At 38.8% G+C, this 21,622-nt stretch overlaps 1 protein-coding gene across 4 annotated transcripts; it reads left to right on the forward strand.

The window, feature by feature from the left end:
- Positions 1-5,734: 5,734 nt before the first annotated feature.
- FN3K (fructosamine 3 kinase) lies at positions 5,735-20,753 on the forward strand. Of its 4 annotated transcripts, none has more exons than XR_014025584.1 (8): positions 5,735-5,991; positions 9,502-9,653; positions 11,372-11,463; positions 12,561-12,637; positions 13,033-13,155; positions 14,112-14,375; positions 18,189-18,965; positions 20,462-20,539. XR_014025584.1 is itself a non-coding variant. In XM_081320975.1 (7 exons), exons 1-7 carry the CDS (start codon positions 5,851-5,853, stop codon positions 18,261-18,263), a joined length of 924 nt encoding a protein of 307 aa, XP_081177101.1. In that variant the 5' UTR covers positions 5,735-5,850; the 3' UTR covers positions 18,264-20,753. The 4 variants fall into 4 exon arrangements, 2 of the variants coding, with proteins under 2 accessions (XP_081177101.1, XP_081177102.1); XR_014025585.1 differs by having other exon boundaries at positions 18,189-19,172; positions 20,462-20,523; XM_081320975.1 differs by having other exon boundaries at positions 18,189-20,753.
- The last annotated feature ends 869 nt before the right edge of the window (positions 20,754-21,622 follow it).

The raw sequence follows: 21,622 nt of genomic DNA on the forward strand, positions 1-21,622 counted from the left end.
TTTTTATGCATTGCCGGAGCTGGGGTGGGCGCGGCCTCCATATGATGCAACCAGACCGTGGGCCAGCAGTTTGACACTCCTGCTGTGGAGTGTTACAAGGAAATATGTATATGTACACAATATACATATGTTCTTCTCCCTTTGTAAGACTTAAATAGAAAATTCAAAACATATTTTTTGCTCAGAGGCTTCTGCTGTCTAGGAATGAGAAGGGATACTTAAGTCCTCAAGTTATTTTTTTACATGTTATTATTATACATGTTGAAAGAATATAAGAAATAGGAGATACAGATAAGAAATCAAATACAGGAACAGAAACGCAGGAAGATAGGTAACAAATCTGAACTGTCATAAAACTAATAGATTTTAATACCTCATTAGAAGCTTACAGTATTATAAGATGTTTCATATCCATTTTCTAATCAAAACCCATGTATCCCTGTTGAGCTTTAAATTAAAAATGTTTGGTTAACACAGTTGAAATCGTTAAAAGAGAGTGTGTGTATAATGAATGAAATCTGTACTATAAATTATACATCAGATTAAGGAACTTGGCCATTCTTTTTTATGTCATCAAACCAGCTCAGTGCATTTTTTTTCATACTGGTGACTTTGGTTTTAAATCTGCATTCATTCAGCGCCCATTCATTCTTCATTGTATCCCTTCTATTCATAAACCTGATTAATACATTCTGACACTAACTTTATATTTTTGCTATTTCAAATTGAAATAATTTTATTTTCTTCCTGGGTTTTTAGTGCTTGCATTTTTTTCCCCTTGCAGTTCTTTCATTACCAGGTTAGGTAATATTATCAGGGCATGGGGAATAATGGCTGTTTATACTCTATGTCAGACATGTCAAACACAAGGCCCGGGGGCCAGATCCGGCCTGCGAAGTGGTTTCATGCGGCCCGCGAAGCCATCCTGGAAACAGTGAGGGAACGGCCCCCACTGCCTTAGCCCTGGCCCAGAGACCCTCCTCCTGCCAGAGACCCTCAGATCTGTCCCACTCCTGCCCAGGCCCCCATAGGCACCCTTGATGCGAACGATGTAGAGCTGGCCATGCCCACCCAGTAGGCCATACCCACTCTAGCCACGCCCACCCAGTAGGCCACACCCACCCAGGCCACACCCACCCGGCCCCCTGAGGGCAACCGCAATGCTGATGCGGCCCTCAATGAAATTGAGTTTGACACCCCTGCTCTATGTGGTAGTTTGTTCTTTAAGCCTTGACTGAAGGTATTGTCCCAAAGGTGCTTTTTCAAGAGGCAACTGGACTTTCTTGTTTTTCTTTGAAGACGTTTTGATTCTCATTCATTCTTCAGCTCTGAAGAAGCAAGAAAGTCCAGTTGCCTCTTGAAAAAGCACCTTTAGGACAACCACGACCTGGATGACTGAGAATCTCCATAGACTGGACATATTATTTCTCCTTTCATTGGTCTTTGAACGGGAAGCTACTATGGAACTTTCAATATCATCTTGTATAAGTAACAGTACAACAACAGTAACTTCAGGTCTGCCTGACTCAGAGTAGCCCACAATGCAATGCAATCTAAGTAAACTATTTACAAATAGTTTACCAACTATTTGAAGTTGAAGTTGTGATAGATCCTAAAAGAAGATCACGTTATCACATTTTACATTTTTTTGTTGGAAACTAGTGTTTATGTCTAGAGTCTGGCAAATAATGTGCATTGCAAAAAAAATGGGTTCACTTAATGACCATGCATTTGCTTAACAACCACCACATTCACTTAATGACCATCACCAAAATGTTATAAAATCAGCTTGGTCACATGGTGGCCCACTTAATGTTTTGCATGACTTATCACTAAAATTTCCAGACTCAGTTAGAATGGTAAGACCTATACATAAAACAGTAAAGAGAATGATATATCTGGTCACCATACATAAAATCTCCATATAGTGTTCACCAAAGCATGATCAAAAATCTGCTTTGATGGCAATCATATTAACTACTTAAATGAATACATAAACTTATTTTTTAAAAAATATTGCTTTTTAATTAATAACAAAATAGTAAAGAGCCAAGCACAAAGATAATAATGATAGTAATGAAAATACGTAAAAAGTGCTTTAATAAAAAGGTGACAAAAAGAAAAAAAGCGTAACATGCATTATAATAATAAACCATTATACTTCTATGTATGCTTATCTGATGCAAATATTTCTACATTTCTGATACATTTATATGACTGTCATTTTTAGCCTACTGTATTATGTATAAATGAGTCCCATATTTCATTATATTTGTCTATACAAAGGCTACATCTATAGACAATCCACTCGTGTCAAATACAATCAAGTCCTCAACTCACTGAATAAACAGAGCCTATGTTTATCTTTTCAATGCTGCAATATTAGTCTTTTAGTCAAAGTAAAGGCCCAGAGAATTCATTTACACTGTCTGTCAAATTCTATGTACTAGGTAGGTAATTCAAAAGAATATTATCCTCTAAAAATATTAGCTTTGTCACATAATCATATTTATATAATTCAATACTCCTGGTAAGTGTAGGACTTTATAAAAACAACATATTTTAAAGAAGCATTGTCCTTATTACATCTCCAACAAGGTGTTCCTTTTGACTGTCCTTTATTTTTATAAACATAATGGAATCCAATAAATCAGGGGTGTCAAACTCAATTTCATTGAGGGCTGCATCAGCATTGCGGTTGCCCTCAAGGGGCTGGGTGGGCGTGGCCTGGGTGGGTGTGGCCTACTGGGTGGGCGTGGCTAGAGTGCGTATGGCCTACTGGGTGGGCATGGCCAGCTCTACATCGTTCGCATCAAGGGTCCCTATGGGGGCCTGGGCAGGAGTGGGACAGATCTGAGGGTCTCTGGCAGGAGGAGGGTCTCTGGGCCAGGGCCAAGGCAGTGGGGGCCGTTCCCCCACTGTTTCCAGAATGGCTTTGCGGGCCGCATGAAACCACTTTGCGGGCCAGATCCGGCCCCCGGGCCTTGTGTTTGACATGTCTGCAATAAATTCTAAGTTTATTTTTTTTGTTATATGTCATAATTTGAGATCCATTGACATTCTTGCTATAGACATTCAAACACTCTCCCATTCTCTAGGCAATATACAAAGCTCTAATTTTTAATTCCACTCATTTCTTAACTTCTGCATATGGAAATTGATAACAAATATCTATATGCTATTAGACAACGTAGGGAGATCTACAGATAGCACATAACTCAGTTGAACACAAATGTTTACAGCCATTAAATGCATGGAGCAATATGCTAGGCATAAATTAAAAAGTTCAGAGTGCCACTTGCAAATTAACACAAGGTGCTTGGGACAGCACATAAGTTACGATTTAGCATGATACATAAGAAAATGCTAACTGGCTGTTGGATCAGTCAGTATCAAAAATATCTCCTTTCTCCCTTTGGAAATTCTTTTTTATTCGGAATTTCTGTTTCAGTGAGCTTTTAGTACGCAAATGATTTTAGATATTCTTCAGCTATACTGTAGACATTTCTTTCATAACATTTACCCTTTTTTTACATTCCATCACATTCTTCTATTATTCTGGCACTTTCTAGTGACAGCAACAGAGACTAAAAAGCAGCTACTGTGGGCAGTTAAGGGCAGGCCGATTATGAATGGAAAAGGTTGCAAAGGAAACAGATTACATTGCCCCTTCACCCTGTGCAATCATATGGCTTTTCAAATGGAGGCCAATCAGCTCCAACACAAAGATAATATATCCACTGATGTGATCTTCCAGATGGGCAATTCTGGGGCTTCAGTTTTCCATTCCAATCTAGTGCTGAGTTTGGAAAATGAAGTTGGAAAGGATGCAATAAGAATACTGCTGTTGCTTTCCTGTTCCCTCCCAATCAGAACATTGCATCTTGGCTTGGAGACTAAAATAATTTTCATTTTCATTTCTTTCTCTTTCCCCTTTCCTGTCCTTTCTTTTCCTTTCCTTTTCATCCATTGCTTCTTGTTCTACTTTCAGGTGCTTTGGGAATAGGTTGTCCCTCTGTTCTCTGTTGCAGCCCCTCAAATATTGGAACACCACTATTGTGTCATCCCTAGTCCTTCTTTTCACTAGACTAGACATACCAATTCCTACAAATATTCTTCATATGTTTTAGCCTCCAGCCCCTTAATCATCTTTGTTGCTCTTCTCTTTCTAGAGTTTCAACATCTTTTTTATATCAGGGTGACCAAAACCGGATGCAATATTCCAAGCGTGGTCTTACCAAGCCATTATATATTGGTACTAATACTTTGTGTGATCTTGATTCTATCCTTCCGTTAATGCAGCCTAGGATTGCATTGGTTTTTTTGGCAGCTGCAGCACACTACTGGCTGATATTTAAGTATTGTCCATTAGGATGCCAAGATTCCTCTCGAAGTTATTTTATTGGAGTACCAGTGCATTCTTCCTAGAATAAGAAAAAGTGGTTTTCCAAAGTCACTCTGTTAGCTTTGTGCCTAAACAGAACTAGAATTCACAGTATCTAGTTTCTATCCCACTGCCTTTAATCACTTAACCACACTGGTTCTCCTCAGTGCCATATTAAATCCAAAGTATTTATATGTGTTACTATATTTGTTAAGTATCCCACTCTTACATCTCTGAGTGATATACAGAGTGAAACATACCTGGGCTTGTTGAAGCTGCAATAACTTGCAAAAGGCTCTGGTAACCATGAAAGTATGAACTTACAAGCTACACTGGATCCTTCCACTAAGACATGGAGATTGCAATCACCCCAAACTCCAAAAAGTCCAACAGCAGCTTCCAAATGTCATTCAAGAGTTTGCAAAGGACTTCTGCTGGGCAGGTTGGTGAACATTAAACCAGCAGCTGCCCCAACTTGTCCATAATTCCACAAAGCAGCATCCCTTGCTATGATCTCAGTCTCACAAATTAACACAAATACCCAACTCCTCAATTTTGCAGGAACAGAAACCCAGGAGAGCAGATATCTGATGACTTTTCATGCCTTTTGCTCCCCAGCCAGGTCTTAGTAGTACATGGCAGGTCTCTATTCTTGACCATCAGTATATTATAAATGGGCAGTCTTACAATACTTCCAAGGTACCACCTCTAGCACCAGCTACCTAGGCCGTTTGGGGGCCTCTGCTTGTAGAATTATTCTATAAACTACAACGCAACGCTTCTAATTTTGAAAAGGAATATATTTCAACTCGATAGTCAATAAAACCAAATTCGGCATTTACGAGTCATAGATGCAGGAAATTTCAGAGAGACCACCTCTAAAACCGGTATCTTTCACGTCACAGTCGCATCTGCAACCCTCTTAACGATAAAACCTCCGCCCTACTTTAAATTGAAGTGCGCTTGCCCCCTGGCAGCCAGCTGCTTCATTATCGTGTAATCTAATTCCAAATAAAAAGGGGAGGGGCTAGAGAAGCTCCATCAACATCATTGGCGAACCAGAATGATCGATCTCTCTCTCTCTCTCTCGGAGGACTTTCAGACCGACCTCCCCCTCCCCACCCACCCACCCCGCTCCACTCGATAGTGGTGCAAGAGCCCGTTTTATTGCAAGAATGTTTGTTTTCCACTTGCTTTTCAAGCCCACAGCAATTGTTTTTCTTTGGACGAAAACCGCGCTATCTCGCATAGCGATCGTCAGTCCTATAACGCCCACTAACCGAGTTCCCCTGTCCTTCCCCCCACCCCATCCCATCCCCACCCCGGTCTGCCTCGCTCCGGCCCCGCAAAGTTACGGTGTTCGATTTCGTGCTTTTCTGTTTACGTTTGGCCGCAAAGGGAGGAAAGAGCCGTAATACCGACGCGCCCTGGCGACCGAAGGCAAGACCCCTAAAGCGACAGGCGGCATGGAAAACCTGCTGAAATCTGAACTGAAAACCACCGTTGTGAAGCTCTTGGGTAGCTCAAGAGGAGGGTACATATGTCAAGGACAAGCCTACGAAACCGACGGAGGACGAGTGTTTGTTAAAAGCCACGACAAGCCCCAGGTTAACGATACAGCTCTGTTAGCTGCTAAATTACTGCTGCTGGGAAGGCTTGGGGACTAGGAGGGCAATCCGCCGGCAGCGGCAGCTTGTGACACAAGCTGTTTGCTTTGCTCCCTTTTGTTTTTACCCCTTGCAATAAAGCAGGAGTCTTCAAACTCGGCCCTTTTATGACTCATGGACTTCAACTCCCAGAATTCCTCAGCCAGCATGCCTGGCTGAGGAATTCTGGGAGTTGAAGTCCATGAGTCATAAAAGGGCCGAGTTTGAAGACCCCTGCAATAAGGGTACGCAGGATGGGTGAAGCGAATGCCGTTAAGAGGCGGTAATATTTTCTGCGCAGCTTGATCAGCATATGTATGGGGAGGGGTCTTGGGGTGGGTGGGTAGGAATATCTTGTTCGTGAAATCAGCTGACGTAATCCCGGAAATTCGTAGTAATTATCTAATTCAGTGTTTCCCAACCTTGGCCACTTGAAGATGTGTGGACTTCAACTCCCAGAATTCCCCACTCATCATAGCTGACTAGGGAATTCTGGGAGTTGAAGTCCACACATCTTCAAGTGACCAAGGTTGGGAAACACTGATCTAATTAGCTCTTCTGCTCTAAATCCTCAAGGAATCTCCCACTGAGTCTCGCTGGCCAATTAATTAATGCAATTAAACCAAGTTAAGCAACCATTTGATTAAATTTGGGCACCTGTACATATTTTTTTTAAATTTTTTTATGGTGATGGAAACCTATCTGCTGGCCTGTCCTCCTTTCAAAGCACTTTCAGTACTGGGAATTTACATAAATACGTAAATAAACCCGTATGCTGTGAGCTGCTCACCACAATCAAAGAAATTCCAATAAAATCAAACAGTCAAATGCTAATTGTTTTCTCTGAAAAAATCATTTTTATATGAAGCAAATATAAAAATACATTTTATATTTTTCATAATGGTATTGTTAGCATCTGGATTTTTAAAAGAAATTGATCCTGATTTTACACATTTTAATGGTGCTGTTAAGTCACTGAGAGTCCTAGTGGGTTAAATATAAGTATGTTGTTGTCGTTAGCTGCGACCCCATGGACAATGTTCCTCCAGGCCTTCCTGTCCTCTACCATTTTCTGGAGTCCATTTAGGCTCACGCCTACTGCTTCAGTGACTCCATCCAGCCACCTCATTCTCTGTTGTCCCTTTCTTCTCTTGCCCTCAACCTTTCCCAGCATTCGGCTCTTCTCCAGTGAGTCCTTCCTTCTCATTAGTATATACTTACCTTTGCATGTGCTCACATCCATTGCAAAGGACATTCTAGTTGATAACCAGTACATCCAAATTTATTTATCTGCTAGCAAATATCTACTATTTTATTAAGACAGTGTTTTTCAACCTTTTTTGGGCAAAGGCACACTTGTTTCATGAAAAAAATCACGAGGCACTCCACCATTAGAAAATGTTAAAAAAATTAACTCTGTGCCTATATTGACTATATATAAAGTAATTCTCTTGAATAGGAATCAAATAAACACAAAGAAAGTATTTTATAATTACTTTTCAATTTTTCCCACGGCACACCAGGCAACATCTCGCGGCACACTAGTGTGCCGCGGAACAGTGGTTGAAAAACACTGTATTAAGATGAGTTTATAATTCTTTGAAGAGATGAAGAATGTGCTTATTAGGCATTAATATGAGCATGCTGCCAGAGAAGATTCAGGCCCCTCATCCCATCTATATACTACCATCTTGTGTCTGTTTGATAGTTTGTAACTTTCAGTTGGGCTAAACAGCACAACACAGAGCAACATTCTTTGAATCAAAGTACCTCGGATGGGCTAATTTATAGAATTCATCCAAAATCTGAGATCTACCACTCCCATGAGACTGAAACTAGGCAAACCTGTGGCCACTTTATCACCACCACACTTTCCAACTGCGTTTCCCAGAAACCAATGAACTCTATGGTGCAAGGGAAGATGGCCTGTCTCCTACCCTCTTTTCCATCTTCCTCTGGCCCCTGTGTCTAATTGGCTGGTAGCAAGGCCTGATGGTGAGTGGCCATTGGTTGCTTTGGACCTGAGGCTGAAATTTGAAATCTCTTTAACGGCTGGTGAGGGAAGAACAAGGGAATGACTTGAATGCCCGCAAGAACAGGGCTACTTGGGAGGCGTGGGCATTTGTGACTGATAGCTGAACATCCTTCCTCATTGGAGGGAAGGGACCTTTGGAACAAGCCAGAACACAGTTTTCCTCTTGGTCTCTAGCTCGCTTTGTTCCCCTTTCTTCCAGCAAATTGGCAAGCAGTTTCAAGGGTCAGTTGAGAAAGAAGAGGGTTTTGAGGGCATCGCAAACCTACATTGTATGTGGAAAAAACCCAGTGGGTCCCAGGTTGTTTAGGGCAGGGCTTTTCAACCTTTTCACCCATTGTACCACTTTTAGAATATGGCAACATCTGAGTACCACCAGTTGCCTAGCAAGGTGTCAAAAACTTGATGACCAAAAAAAAGGAAAAAAGTGATGAAGTACAGGTAGTCCTTGACTTACAACAGTTCACTTAGTGGCTGTTCGAAGTTATAATGGCACTGAAAAAAGTGCCCCCCAAGCCACAGCCAAGCAAGACACCTGCCTGCCTGCCCGGCAGCGCTCTTCCTCCTGCCCGAGGTTTTCATTGTGAGCATTTCTGTGGAGGTGAGGTGGGAGATTTTGTTTTTTTATTCCGCCCGTCTGCTGGGTGGTTGCAACAGGTTTTGATCACTTCACATGACCCTGGGACACTATGACCATCATAAATATGAATCAGTTGCCAAGCATCTATGTAAATTACAAGACCCTGGAGATGCTGCACATTCCAGCTGATCGGCACTTCTGGGCTCAGCAGAAGCACCAGGATTAGCACCGAGCTCCAGCTGGAGCCTGGCGCTGATCCTGGCGCTTCCGCTGAGCCCTGACAGCCCTGCAGCTCCAGCCGTCTCTCACTCAGGCTTGTGTGGTGCTGCCATTCCCCTCCCCCGCTACCACTTTTGGTCACGTACCATCTGCCAGTTGCCAATGTACCACAGGTGGTACCCGTATCACTGGTTGAAAAGCCCTGGTTTAGGGTTTTCTAAAAATGTAATTTAGTCCCCCTTTTGTGGGACACTTCCAATTCTTTTTTAAAAAATCTGGGCTACAGCTATCGACCATTTTTATTTTCTAAGAATTCCTATTTGCGCCAAAGACATTTTTTGAAATAAAGATGCTCTGGAGACTGGAACTTTCTTTAGCACTATGCTCTGATTATTTTGTTCATGTTTGTGAATTGGATGAATCTAAAACAACTAGAATGAACAGAGCATCTGGTTTGCACCAAAGAACAGGTCTATGGGCACCTATTTCTGACGTGTTTACTGAGCAATGCTTCCTTCACCTGCTCCTGGATATTTGGTGTATAATTATTTACAAATCAGAAGAACAACTCTTTTTTCTGTCCTGCAAAATCCTAACATGCAACCAATTTTCATTAAATTATATTCTTCTTTCTGATCAGACTAGGATTATGTTTGAAGGTGAAATGGCAAGTTTGAGAGAAATTCAGAAAACCAACACCATACGAGTTCCCCAGCCAATTAAAGTGATGGATCTTCCTGGAAGTGGAGCCGCATTTGCTATGGAGTACATAAAAATGAGGAGCCTCAACAAGTATGTTAAAGGCTTCATTTTAGGATGTTGGTTCTCCATCCCTCTTCTTTTCTTTTACAGTGGCAGTTCTGAAAAGACCCTATATGTTATTACCACAAAACAGTGTCTCACTGGAAGCAAAATAAATTCAGGGATGAGGATTTTCATTTTCCTGGAGGAGGGTGTGTGTGGAAAACTAAATGTCCTGAAACCCCTGATCAAGAGACTAATCTCTAAGGACAGAACATTTGTAATAACACTAAACTTGTACTAATTGCTGATGATTAGGGGACTGGAGGTGTATGAAGAATGGTTGTAGGAATTAGGTATGGCTAGTCTAGTGAAAAAGATCAGGGGTGAGATGATGGCAGTGTTCCAGTATCTAAGGGGCTGCCACAAAGAAGAGGGGATCAACCTATTCTCCAAAGCACCTGAAGGTAGGAAAGGAAGCAATAGATGGAAACTGATCAAAGAGAGAACCAACCTAGAACTAAGGAGAAATTTTCTGACAATTAGAACAATCAGCGGAATGACTTGCCTCCAGAAGTTGTGGGTGCTCCAACACTGGAGGTTTGTAAGAAGAGATTGGACCACAATTTGTCTGAAATCATAGTTTCCTGCTTGAACAGGGGGTTAGCCTAGGAAACCTCCAAGGTCCTTTCCAATTTTGTTATTCTGATTGATCTCCTGCCACATCCACCCAAAACTTTCCATGTGACCTTACTTCAAGTTCCAGTAGTGATGGGTCAGAACATAGTGTGGAAAATCCTATTTTGGGACGTTAACAAACTCAGATCCATAACATTCCATAGAATTTCAGTGAAGTTATACCAGCAGGGAATGCTTCCCTTTGCCAACCTATGAACCCTGTACAATGACAATCATACATACAGTATCTGTCAAGATTGGAGCATTTACTTAGTCTTGGCTGAATTGGCCAAGTGGAGGCATTCAAACATTCCATGGTTCATTTCATCTTTTAACTCTTATATGTCCGTATCATAGTTAATGTGATGTTTTGTTCTAGTGTGGACACACAATCATTTGGAGAGGCCAGCCATAGCAGTATAAGAGCTTTCTTCTGATATTGCTCATCTTAAATTTTGATAAAGTTACCTTGAAACCAGCATGATGAATATAATACCTACAGAAATTTCTCATAAGGGAGATGTGGGCAACATGCCCTCTTAGTGGCATTTCAGTTATTTTTTGTGAACTGATTAAAGGAATTTGTCCCTTTTCCAGCTTGGGGTAAAGGGAGGAAGAAGGGAGACAAGGGAGATAAACAATGGGATGTCAGAAATAAAAAAGAATATATCCAGATTTAGGACTCATCATGGTGAGTCATTTTCTCAGATTATCATCTGACAAACATGGCTCTTAACAAAAATATATATATAGAGAGAGTCAAAGATCTTCCTTCACTGTGCAGAGGTCCAATTATATTGGAATTGTTAAATCTTATAATTTCTCAAAAATTTTTTACAACCTATTGGCTGGGTTCACACCCATGTTTAGGAAAAGTGTTACTGGCAAGTTGTGCCTCACTGAATTATGTGAAATTGGGCAATTGGATTAATTTAATAAACTGTTGATATGGTAACCATAGTTTAACATGTGCAGATACAGTAATTATTTTCTAAATTATATATGTGTGTGCATGCATATGTATAAAATCTCTTTTCCGGCTGATTTGAAGCCACATGGTCCATAATATTGGGGTTTGTTTCTTCTCCTAGATACTCAGCAAAACTTGGAGAACAAATGGCAGATCTTCACCTTTACAATAAAGAAAATGGAGAAAAACTAAGAAAAAAAGAACAAACAATTGGTACAGTATAGTTGTTATGAACTAGGAGTTACTTATAATTAGCAGGTTTGGAACACAACTTTAGATGGAAGCTGATGCAATTATTAGAACTCGTACTAATATATAAGCAATTAACATGCCTCACTTTCCTTTTTTGTATAAACAATTATTCTTTATAATATTGCTATTTGCTTCTTTTGTATCAGAAAATGGACATTATTATTGGTTCTGAAAAAGTATATATGCAAAACAAATCTGGATGCCCAATCAGGCATACATCCAATGTATTTTATAGTATTTAGCTCCAAGAATTTCAATTCTTGCACTGTCTAAGTAGTTCTCACTACTTGCATTTGTAGCTCAGAATTGAAATGAGGGGTCCATGGTACTCTCTGAGCTTTGTTTGTTTTCTTGCAGATGTTTCATTACCCAAACTAGATAATATCGACAGTGCTAGCTGCTAGTTCTAGAACTGATGATATTACTTAGTTTGGATAATGAAATGTCTGCAAAAAAAGACCCAAACTCAGAGGCATCAAGGACCCTTCAGTACTCACTTACCATCTACAGTTGAGACTAGCAACTCTGTTGCTAAGTGATGTGGTCATAAGTGACACCTCACATGACTGCAGCTGCCTTATGACATCAGTTCATTACTTCCTGCATGGTCATTAAGTGAATCACTGTGTGTTAAGCACAATGTCACATGACCTTGATTTGCAACTTCCTGCCAGCTTCCCCATTAACGTACTTGTTAGAAGCGGGCTGTGAAGTCACAAATGGCGATCACATTACCACAGGATGTTGCAACTTTTGTACATGTGTGCCAGTTTCCAAGTGCCCAAAGTGGCTGATCTCATGAATGCAGGGACATCATGAAAGCTGCAACTTAGAGGCCTGGTCATAAGTCTCCATTTTTAGTGCTGTCGTAATTTTGGGCCAGTCGCTGAACAAGTGGTTGGAAGTGAGGATATCTGTATTCTATAGGGCTGCAGTATGAAACTATTCCTTGTTAATGGAACTCAGTAGGATTCATTTATGAGTTGCTCAATAAGTAGAGAAAATAATGTTTCTATTTTCCTGTTTGCAGTCTTACTTTTGTTAGTTTATTTTGTTAGGAGTAAGCCAGACAGAACCTAATTATGTGGATAAATTTGGATTTCATGTGGTCACCTGCTGTGGCAATATAACTCAGGTAAGTTCTCTGAACAAAATATATGATGTAAGATGTAGAGTGTTAATTGTAAAGCTATCATCTCTTTCTAGACTACTGAACTTAAGTTAAATTATTTAGGTATTTTTATACCTGGCAGGTGTAAGGAAGAAAGGGAGTAAGTCTTTTCTTAGTTGCAATCATTTCATTATGTGACCGGTATCTAAAGTCAAACATTACTTCTAGCATCTTAACTGACCATACAATTTTGTGTGTGTGTGTAAACAGAGTATAGAGTTTTTGTATTCATGTTTTGCTAAGGAACATTGTGGCTGGAAGTTTGCAATTGCCACAAAAATCAAATGTTTAAAGAAAGTGATCTTATGCTGTAGTTGATAAATTCATAGCATCATTTTTGCACTAGTTTTATTTTGCAGGTAAATGAGTGGCAAAATGACTGGCCTACTTTTTTTATTCAACACCGCCTCCAAGCCCAAATGGATTTAATAGAAAGAGATTATGGAGACAGAAAAGCAAGAGAGTTGTGGGAACAGCTAAAGGTAGGAAGAAAATGTTAGAATATTACTAGATTAAAGCAGCAGAAAATGTCAGAGTACTTGCCTCTTCAGAGGCTAAAATCCAAGTGACAATTTCTGGCTTTGTAATCATTTTACCAGCATTTATTACAGCTATGAGTTTTTCTTCCCAAGAAAAAAGACCAATTTATAGTTTTATTTATTTATTTGTTTGTTTGAGATCACACTGCCCTAAGCCATTATGTGGCTTGTTTGTGAAATATAAAACATGATGGAATGAAGTATTATATAAAATCAGTCAGTTAGTGATGGTTTAATGCAGACATGTCAAACTTGCGATGTCACATGATGTTGCGCAACGTATCGGGACAGTTTTGCCATTGCTGGCAGTGGGGTGGGCGTGGCTTTTGCGTGATGTGAGTGGCCCATGGGCCAGCAGTTTGACACCCCTGGTTTAATGTAACAATAGTGAAATTTTATGTTTGAACCTAGTATCAGTTTCCTTTTAGTTCTTCAATCCCTCCTGCCTTCTTTACCTAATGATCCTATTTCATTCATAATATGGAGCTGCATTTCCTATAACTATACTAACTTTGATATTATTTGCATTTTTTTAAAAAAAATCTGATTTAATCTCTTGCTCATTCTCTCTCTGCCTTTTTCTCTATCTCTGTCTCTCAATAGCCTGTGATCTAAAATCATTCTGAAATCAGAAAAAGATACTCAAAAGCGATTATAAACATTGTCCCCTATTTCACCTTATTAGGTTAAGTCATTATGAGAAGCCCAATGTTGCCAGCAAAAGTGACACAATTTGTAATAATATCCAGTTTGTAAAACTAGGTTTAAAAAATAAAAAAAGAACTTTTATAATCTGTATGTACTGTATATTCTGATATTTGCCTTGTAGTTTCCACAGTAAAAATTTTTCTTTGCCCATTCTTTAAGCTATCTATTTTTTGATATATATTTTTTTACAGCCAAAGATTCCAGAAATGTTTCATAGCTTGGAAATAATCCCTGCACTTGTTCATGGTGACCTGTGGTCAGGAAATGTAGCTGAAGACGACTATGGACCAATCATCTTTGACCCATCTTGTTTCTATGGTCATTCAGAATTTGAACTTGCAATTGCTATGATGTTTGGGGGATTTAGTAGCTCTTTCTTCTCTGCATATCACAGCAAAATCCCTAAGGCTCCAGGTTTTGAGAAACGCAATGCCCTTTACAAGTTATTTAACTATATAAACTGTTAAGGAATTTATTGTGCAGAGGTCTCCTTGTGCTACCAAAGAGTTGCACAGACAAGGAAGGGCACTGAGAGCAGTAAAAATCACACACAGAAATACACTGAGTTCTAAAAGCAAAAGTATTTTACTTTGAGGTGTTGTAAAAACAAAAATGCACAGTCAAAAATAAACAGTCCAAGTCATACACAATAGCAACAGTCCAAGGAGTAATCCAAACTACAAAGTCTTCTTACCGGTCCAGAGGTCAATACACAGTTCAGGTTTACAACAGCAGTAAACCAACAGCAGAGCAAAAACAGTAATAGTAGAGATCAGTGAATTCAGAGAGAGAGAGAAGCTACGTTCCTAGCTTCCTCTTATGGCCATGAGAACACTTACACACCCATTGGCCAATTAACTTCTTAAAGTCATAGCATTGTGGTTAATATATTTTCAACCCAACATTGTAGGCTAACACCATATGCCTAACATTCTCCCCTTTGGGTAGAATAATATATAACTCTTACAATCTTATGCACATTCTTTCACAATTAGCATTGTGTTTCACAGCACTTTGTACCTTCGTAAATTGATCTGCAATATTTACATCAGATGAACAATACTCTAGCTGTATTAATTTATCCTTGACACATTGTCTGACATTTAAATAACGAAGATCAGTATGTTTAGATCTTGTTCTTACTGCAGCATTATTAGCCATTTTTATCACAGCTTGATTGTCCTCATACACAATAAATGGATCATTTACATTTAAGCCCATGTCTAACAATAATTGTTTGTACACTAGCAGTTCTGTACACAACACTGATAGACATGAAAATTTAGCCTCCATTGTAGACAAGCTTATGTGTTTCTGTCTAAGACTTCAACTCCCTGTTTATTGCAGCTTTCCATGATGCCTGTTCCTTTTCAGGATACATCCTGATCTCATCATAGTTAGAAGGTACTACACTAACTTGACATACTATACTTGCTTCATAGCGATCAGGTGGATGTCTGATACGCATTGAACGCCAAGGAATTACAGGGCTTTGAATTTCTGTCTCCTTTCCTTCCTCTGATTCCTCTATTATCTCCCCTATCTCCTCTTCATCTTTCATATTTACAGGAGATGTATTATCATTACTAGTTACGTTATCAGAGGAGTCCTCAAACACTAGAGGATCAGTATTAACAGTTACTTGCTCTAACCTATCCCAACCAACGTGCTCAAGGAATCTTGCACTCGCACTGTTATATACATTAGTTGTGCCTCGTTCCCAGAAACGATAGGATCTGTGATTAGCTTCGTAACCTACGAAGTATAATTGCCTAGCCCTATGTTGGCCTTTACTCCTGAGTTGTGCAGGAATGTGGACCCAAGCTGGGGTGCCAAACGTGTGCAGGTAATCAAGGTTTGGTCTTCTACCATGCCATATTGTATATGGTATTTTACCAGTAGAAGTATTAACAACTATATTCAGAACATGGTTTGCACATTTTGCTGCCTCCCCCCACAGTCTATCTGTTAAGCCAGAATCTTTTAACATCGTTCTCATCATGGCTTGTAACGTTTGCCCACGTCTCTCAACAAAAGCATTATGTTGAGGCCTATAAGGGGCTGAATGTTTATGCTCAATGCCAGCTGATTGTAGCATATCAACAAAATGCTTATTTGTAAATTCAGTACCATTATCAGTAATTATGCACTGAACCTTTCTCTTTGTTTTTCTCTCCACAAACTTGAGCCAGTTTGCAAATTGTTGGAAAGTGTCTGCCTTTGAGTTAAGCAGATAACAAAATCCATATCGAGAGTAGTGGTCCAATATACTTAAAATATAACAGGATCCTCCTAAACTTGGTTTCATGGGTCCAATTAAATCAGCAAACACAACTTCCAAAGGTACAGTTGTTTTGAAGCTGTTTATCCTGTTTGCCGGACTTGCCTTACTCTTTTCCTGATTACAGGCATTGCAATTCAAATACTTACTACATGGCTTCAGTTTAACTCCCTCTACTAACTCAACTGTTTTACGTAGTGAGTTAAAGTTTACATGCCCTAACCGCCTATGCAATAAATGTATACATTCATCATGTGGCTTCTTGTTCTCACATATTGAGTTAGCTTTAACTGTACTAACCTGGTTACTTGTGAGAATGAATAAACCATTTTTCAAATTAGCAGTTACACAGGTTCCATTCCTCTCAATAGTGCATTGCTCCCCTCTGAATGTTACCACAAACCCAACCTTAACCAATTCCCTTACAGATAACAGGTTGAATCTTAGTTTAGGTATATATAACATAGGTAACTGTTCATCAATGCATGGACAATAGGAATTACCTTCACCAGAGGCCTTCATCCTCCAACCGTTTGCCAGTGAAACATATTGGTTGCTGTTTTTCATATTAATAAACCTCTTTTTCACTTTGGTAATGCATTGTGAAGCCCCACTATCAACAACCCACAATTCATTATTTCTGGATGTTGGTTCATCAGAAATAGCCAAACCAATGCCCTTCTTAGCCTTCCCACTGCTATTTACATTCTGTTTTCTTCCCTTTCTACAGAATTTGGCTATATGCCCTCTAGCCCCACAAGAAAAACATTTCTTGACGTTGTAAGCAGTGGTAAATTGCTGCTCCTCTTGTGGCTGTGTCTCTCTCAGCTGGTCTCTGTCACGCCTCCTTCTGGACTCTTCCAGCAGTCTCCCAGTAATGTTAGTCAATGTCAGTTCCTCTCTGGTCAGGACTTCCAAAGAAGAAACATACTCATCATAACTCTCATCCAAAGATGACAGAATAATGTAGACCTGATGCAACTCTGAAAAAATCAGCTCCTTTTCATGAAGCTCTTGAAAAGTTGCCTTCATGTAATTTAAATGGGTCAGCATATCTCCATTCTTCTGCAGACGAGCCCTAAACAGCTTACGTGTAAGGTGTATATGTGCACCCACACTGTCACGAACATAAAGCCTTCGCAAAACATCCCAACACCTAGCAGCAGACTCCTCACCACGAATATGGACAAGCTGCTGGTCATTCAGTGTTAGTCCAATAATGCAAAGAGCTTTCTCATTGCTACGTTTAAAGTTGTCTAACTTCTTTGCATCCTCTTCATCATCTGGATCCCAAGCAGTAGTATCTGGTGGGTTATTTACAACAGCCCATAGTCCTTCCTTGCGCAAAAGCAAGCAGCATTTTGTGGACCAGGAAACATAGTTTGTCCCATCCAACCGGGTTATCCAGGAGATGCCTGACAACAGTTCCTGTGCCATTTTACACCAAATAACTAACACAAACTCAGCTAGGAATACTGTGTGTACTTACTCTCAGTACAGGCCTGGGCCCATAACCAGTGTTAAGGAATTTATTGTGCAGAGGTCTCCTTGTGCTACCAAAGAGTTGCACAGACAAGGAAGGGCACTGAGAGCAGTAAAAATCACACACAGAAATACACTGAGTTCTAAAAGCAAAAGTATTTTACTTTGAGGTGGTGTAAAAACAAAAATGCACAGTCAAAAATAAACAGTCCAAGTCATACACAATAGCAACAGTCCAAGGAGTAATCCAAACTACAAAGTCTTCTTACCGGTCCAGAGGTCAATACACAGTTCAGGTTTACAACAGCAGTAAACCAACAGCAGAGCAAAAACAGTAATAGTAGAGATCAGTGAATTCAGAGAGAGAGAGAAGCTACGTTCCTAGCTTCCTCTTATGGCCATGAGAACACTTACACACCCATTGGCCAATTAACTTCTTAAAGTCATAGCATTGTGGTTAATATATTTTCAACCCAACATTGTAGGCTAACACCATATGCCTAACATAAACCACTGGAACCATTTTGGCACAGAATTTCGGGGACCTTCTCTTAATATAATGCAAAGCCTTTTGAAATAATTATCATGCACAATCATTCTTATTAACTGATTCCCTGTTTGGCACCTGCTGCTACAAATGTAGTGCATCAGAAACGTTACTTAGAAGACAGAAAGTGATAAATTGGTGCGATATACGTCTGCTTCCTCACAAATTCTTGCAGTGGGCTTGTAATAATTGCACCCTATAACTATCAGTTGATACACAACTAATTAGTTCAAAAACAGCCCATTCTCATATCACCTTAAATGAACCTGCCCCAATAATAGTTTTGACAGATCTTCATGATACTTCATCTTACCCCTAGCCTACATCTGAGGCAGCTTAAACTTGTCTCCAGTTTTTCTAGTTTTAAAGCAATGTTTTCTCTCTGCTCCCAACAAAGCTTTTTCCATGCATATGTTATTGCATGTTTCATTATAGTAGCTGAGGGGGTGGCTGTAGGCACTTTCATCCCACCAATGTTATGACGAGTGTACCGGATTGCAAATGGCTACAGTATGCCACATACTGTACATACCGATTATGCTATTCTCTTTTAAGAAACTTTGTAATTGTTTATCTTGTGCCAACATGTCAAAAACAGTGCAATGTCTGTTGGGACCTATGGATAGTCAACTGGAGAAAAACTTGTGGAAGATCATTTTCGTGCATGGTAACTGCAGCAAGATTACTATATGTACAAAGATGGAAAGATTCTGAAATGTCCATGATAGGGGAATGGTTAGTGAATATGATGAATTTACAGAAATGGGCAAAACTTATTTGTTTGATTAGGGAGAAGGCAATTATGAGTGACGGAAACTCTTTATGGCCTTTTTGCTGAAAACTGGAAAAATATGAACTGGTGATTGATGGAATTGATGATTAGAAAGGGAAGATATGGGAAGAAAGGAATTATGCTATAACCTTGAAGAGAGAGGGTAGAAGGTAAATATTTTGTAATTGCCAGGGCTTTTTTGTCATAGAATGCCCTGAATGGAGTTCCGGCACCTTTTTTGGATGGAACCTTGTAGGGTAGGCAAGGTGGGTTCTATGACATGGGTGAGTTCCAGCACCTTTTTCTTTTACAAAAAAAGCACTGGTAATTGCTATTGAGAAGATTGGAAGCCAATCCTTTACATATATTCTTCATTCTTCTTTTTTTATTTAGTCACTTGCTCTGATTCCTTTTTTTACTTTTATTTTGTTTACTTTTATGTTTGTTTCTACTATTGTATGAAATACTAAATTTTATAGAACAAAATTTAAAATCACAAACACACACCATGTATTGGCCTTCTGGGTCATTATAAACATTTAGAGCTGAAATTTATGCTGTCGTTATTTAATCCTTCAAAGATTCATGCCAGGCTTATGGATAGAGGCAATGCTTCTAATATTTTAATTTTAATTCTTATTGACTCAGTATAGTAACCTAAAAGAAATCATGGATAATTATATTATTATTATTATTATTATTATTATTATAGTTACATTTATATAATGAAATTTCACTCTTCATATCTTTTCATTTTCTCCCCATATTAGAAGAATTACAGTAAAATGTTGAAAAATAGGGAATATTAGTCACTGATTTCCATACCACTTCAGGATTCATTTGACTGGATTCATTTTCTCCCCATATTAGAAGAATTACAGTAAAATGTTGAAAAATAGGGAATATTAGTCACTGATTTCCATACCACTTCAGGATTCATTTGACTGCTGTGCTGCATTTATATACTGTATCTCATTTGAAAAATTATTCTAAGCTCTCCTTTCCATTAGAAAATAAGTTGCATTGTTATTTTATAACAATATTTTTGAGGTTTAGAATTTCTAGCATCTCCAAAAAAGCTTTACAATAGGATGTTGATAATAACAATCTTTGAAATGTATATTAGAAATGCTTATATGGTGAATGAAATAAAAATGATTTGAGAGAAAATTTCTTTATAATAGTTGCTGGTTTCAGAAACACTAACATAGATGAACTATTTATTGAAATAAAATATTCAATATCTATGATTGTTCTTCTTTCCCCTAAAAATATCTTATTACATTTTTAAGAGGGCAGGCTGGCGAAATTACTTAGTAATATTGACTCCAGTGAATTCCCAGATAAGTCTGGATAGGGTTTTTGTATTATAACACTAGCTGTCATTTTGTGTCTTTTTCTTTTATCACAAGATAAAGTTATGGATAAGCTTACAACATGTAATCCTTAATAATTACAGAATTTGAATAAGAGTTATTGTGCATATAACATGAAATGGAAAGAAAGCAAAGCCCTATTTACATCATTTGAAATTAGAGTTCTTCTAACTATAAGTTCAGGTATGTAAATTTATTTATTTATTTATTTATTTTATTAGATTTATATACCGCCCTTTCCCGAAGGACTCAGGGCGGTTTACAGGGTATTTAAAACAAGAAATAAAAAAGTTAAAAACAATTAAAAAATTACATCAATCCCTGAAAAAAAAGTAAAAACCCCAATTAAAATTAAAATTAAAATTCTTATCTTGAAATTAAAATTGGTGTTTCTCTATATTTGGGATACTTAATTGTTCAAACCTAATTGCAAGGCAAGTAAGAGGGAGGGAACAGGCCATAATCCAAATGAGAAAACCTTGGGTTACTTGGGGCCTACAGGCGCTAGATATTCATCACTTTCATTTTAACAGTTTATAGTAAATGGGATTGAATATGACCTCTATGTAATATATACTGTAGGAATATTTAAAGAAGAAAAATAGGGAAACAAAGAATCTTCTTCTCCCTTCTCTCAATGAATACGAAATTGGGCTTTGAGGGTCTCAATAACAGCTCTGCTTCAGTGGGTCTATGACTCTACATTTTGTCCTTTTGACATGTTAATCTCAAGGGGAATAGGTAACAAACAAGAAACTGTTTCTTCGATTTGTAGCTAGTCAAGGTTTCACCTTGTATTGATCAATAATATAGTTGTCCTGCATTTTGAAGAATTGTAGAGCAGTAGCTGAGTCTTGTCAGTGAAGATGAAATGGCAGCATACAGTTTCTGTAACCCACTCAGAGATAAACGTGTGGTCACTCAGAGATAAACGTGTGGTATGATTAATGCTTGCTTGTCAATCTGTGTATATTTTTACTTGGAAAGGCAGTTATTTTTTTTTGGGGGGGGGAATTTCAGAAAAAGGTGTGTGTGTGTATGGGGGGAGTTATATCAGTTGCTTGGGTGCAGCAGGCAAAGGTTGGAGGGGAGTGAGAAGGAAAAAAGACCCATTTCCTGAATAGGACTATAAGATTCCAACATCAACCTAGATTGAACACTTATGACCAAATCAGTGGTGAGGCTAAAGTCATAATTAGACAGGGTTTTTTATCAAAAGAAATGATAGTGCAGTATGATTTTTG

This window comes from Vipera berus (genome assembly GCF_964194415.1).
Source record: "Vipera berus genome assembly, chromosome: 2".
Classification (NCBI taxonomy): Eukaryota; Metazoa; Chordata; class Lepidosauria; order Squamata; family Viperidae; genus Vipera; species Vipera berus.

What these genes read in the sequence shown, in the direction of transcription:
- FN3K (XM_081320975.1), top strand. Translation starts at nt 5,851, where the DNA reads ATGGAAAACCTGCTGAAATCTGAACTGAAAACCACCGTTGTGAAGCTC. An exon ending in AAAGCCACGACAAGCCCCAG is followed by an intron (nt 5,992 to 9,501) that starts GTTAACGATACA and finishes CTTTCTGATCAG; the next exon opens with ACTAGGATTATGTTTGAAGG. An exon ending in GCTGTGGCAATATAACTCAG is followed by an intron (nt 12,638 to 13,032) that starts GTAAGTTCTCTG and finishes TTTATTTTGCAG; the next exon opens with GTAAATGAGTGGCAAAATGA.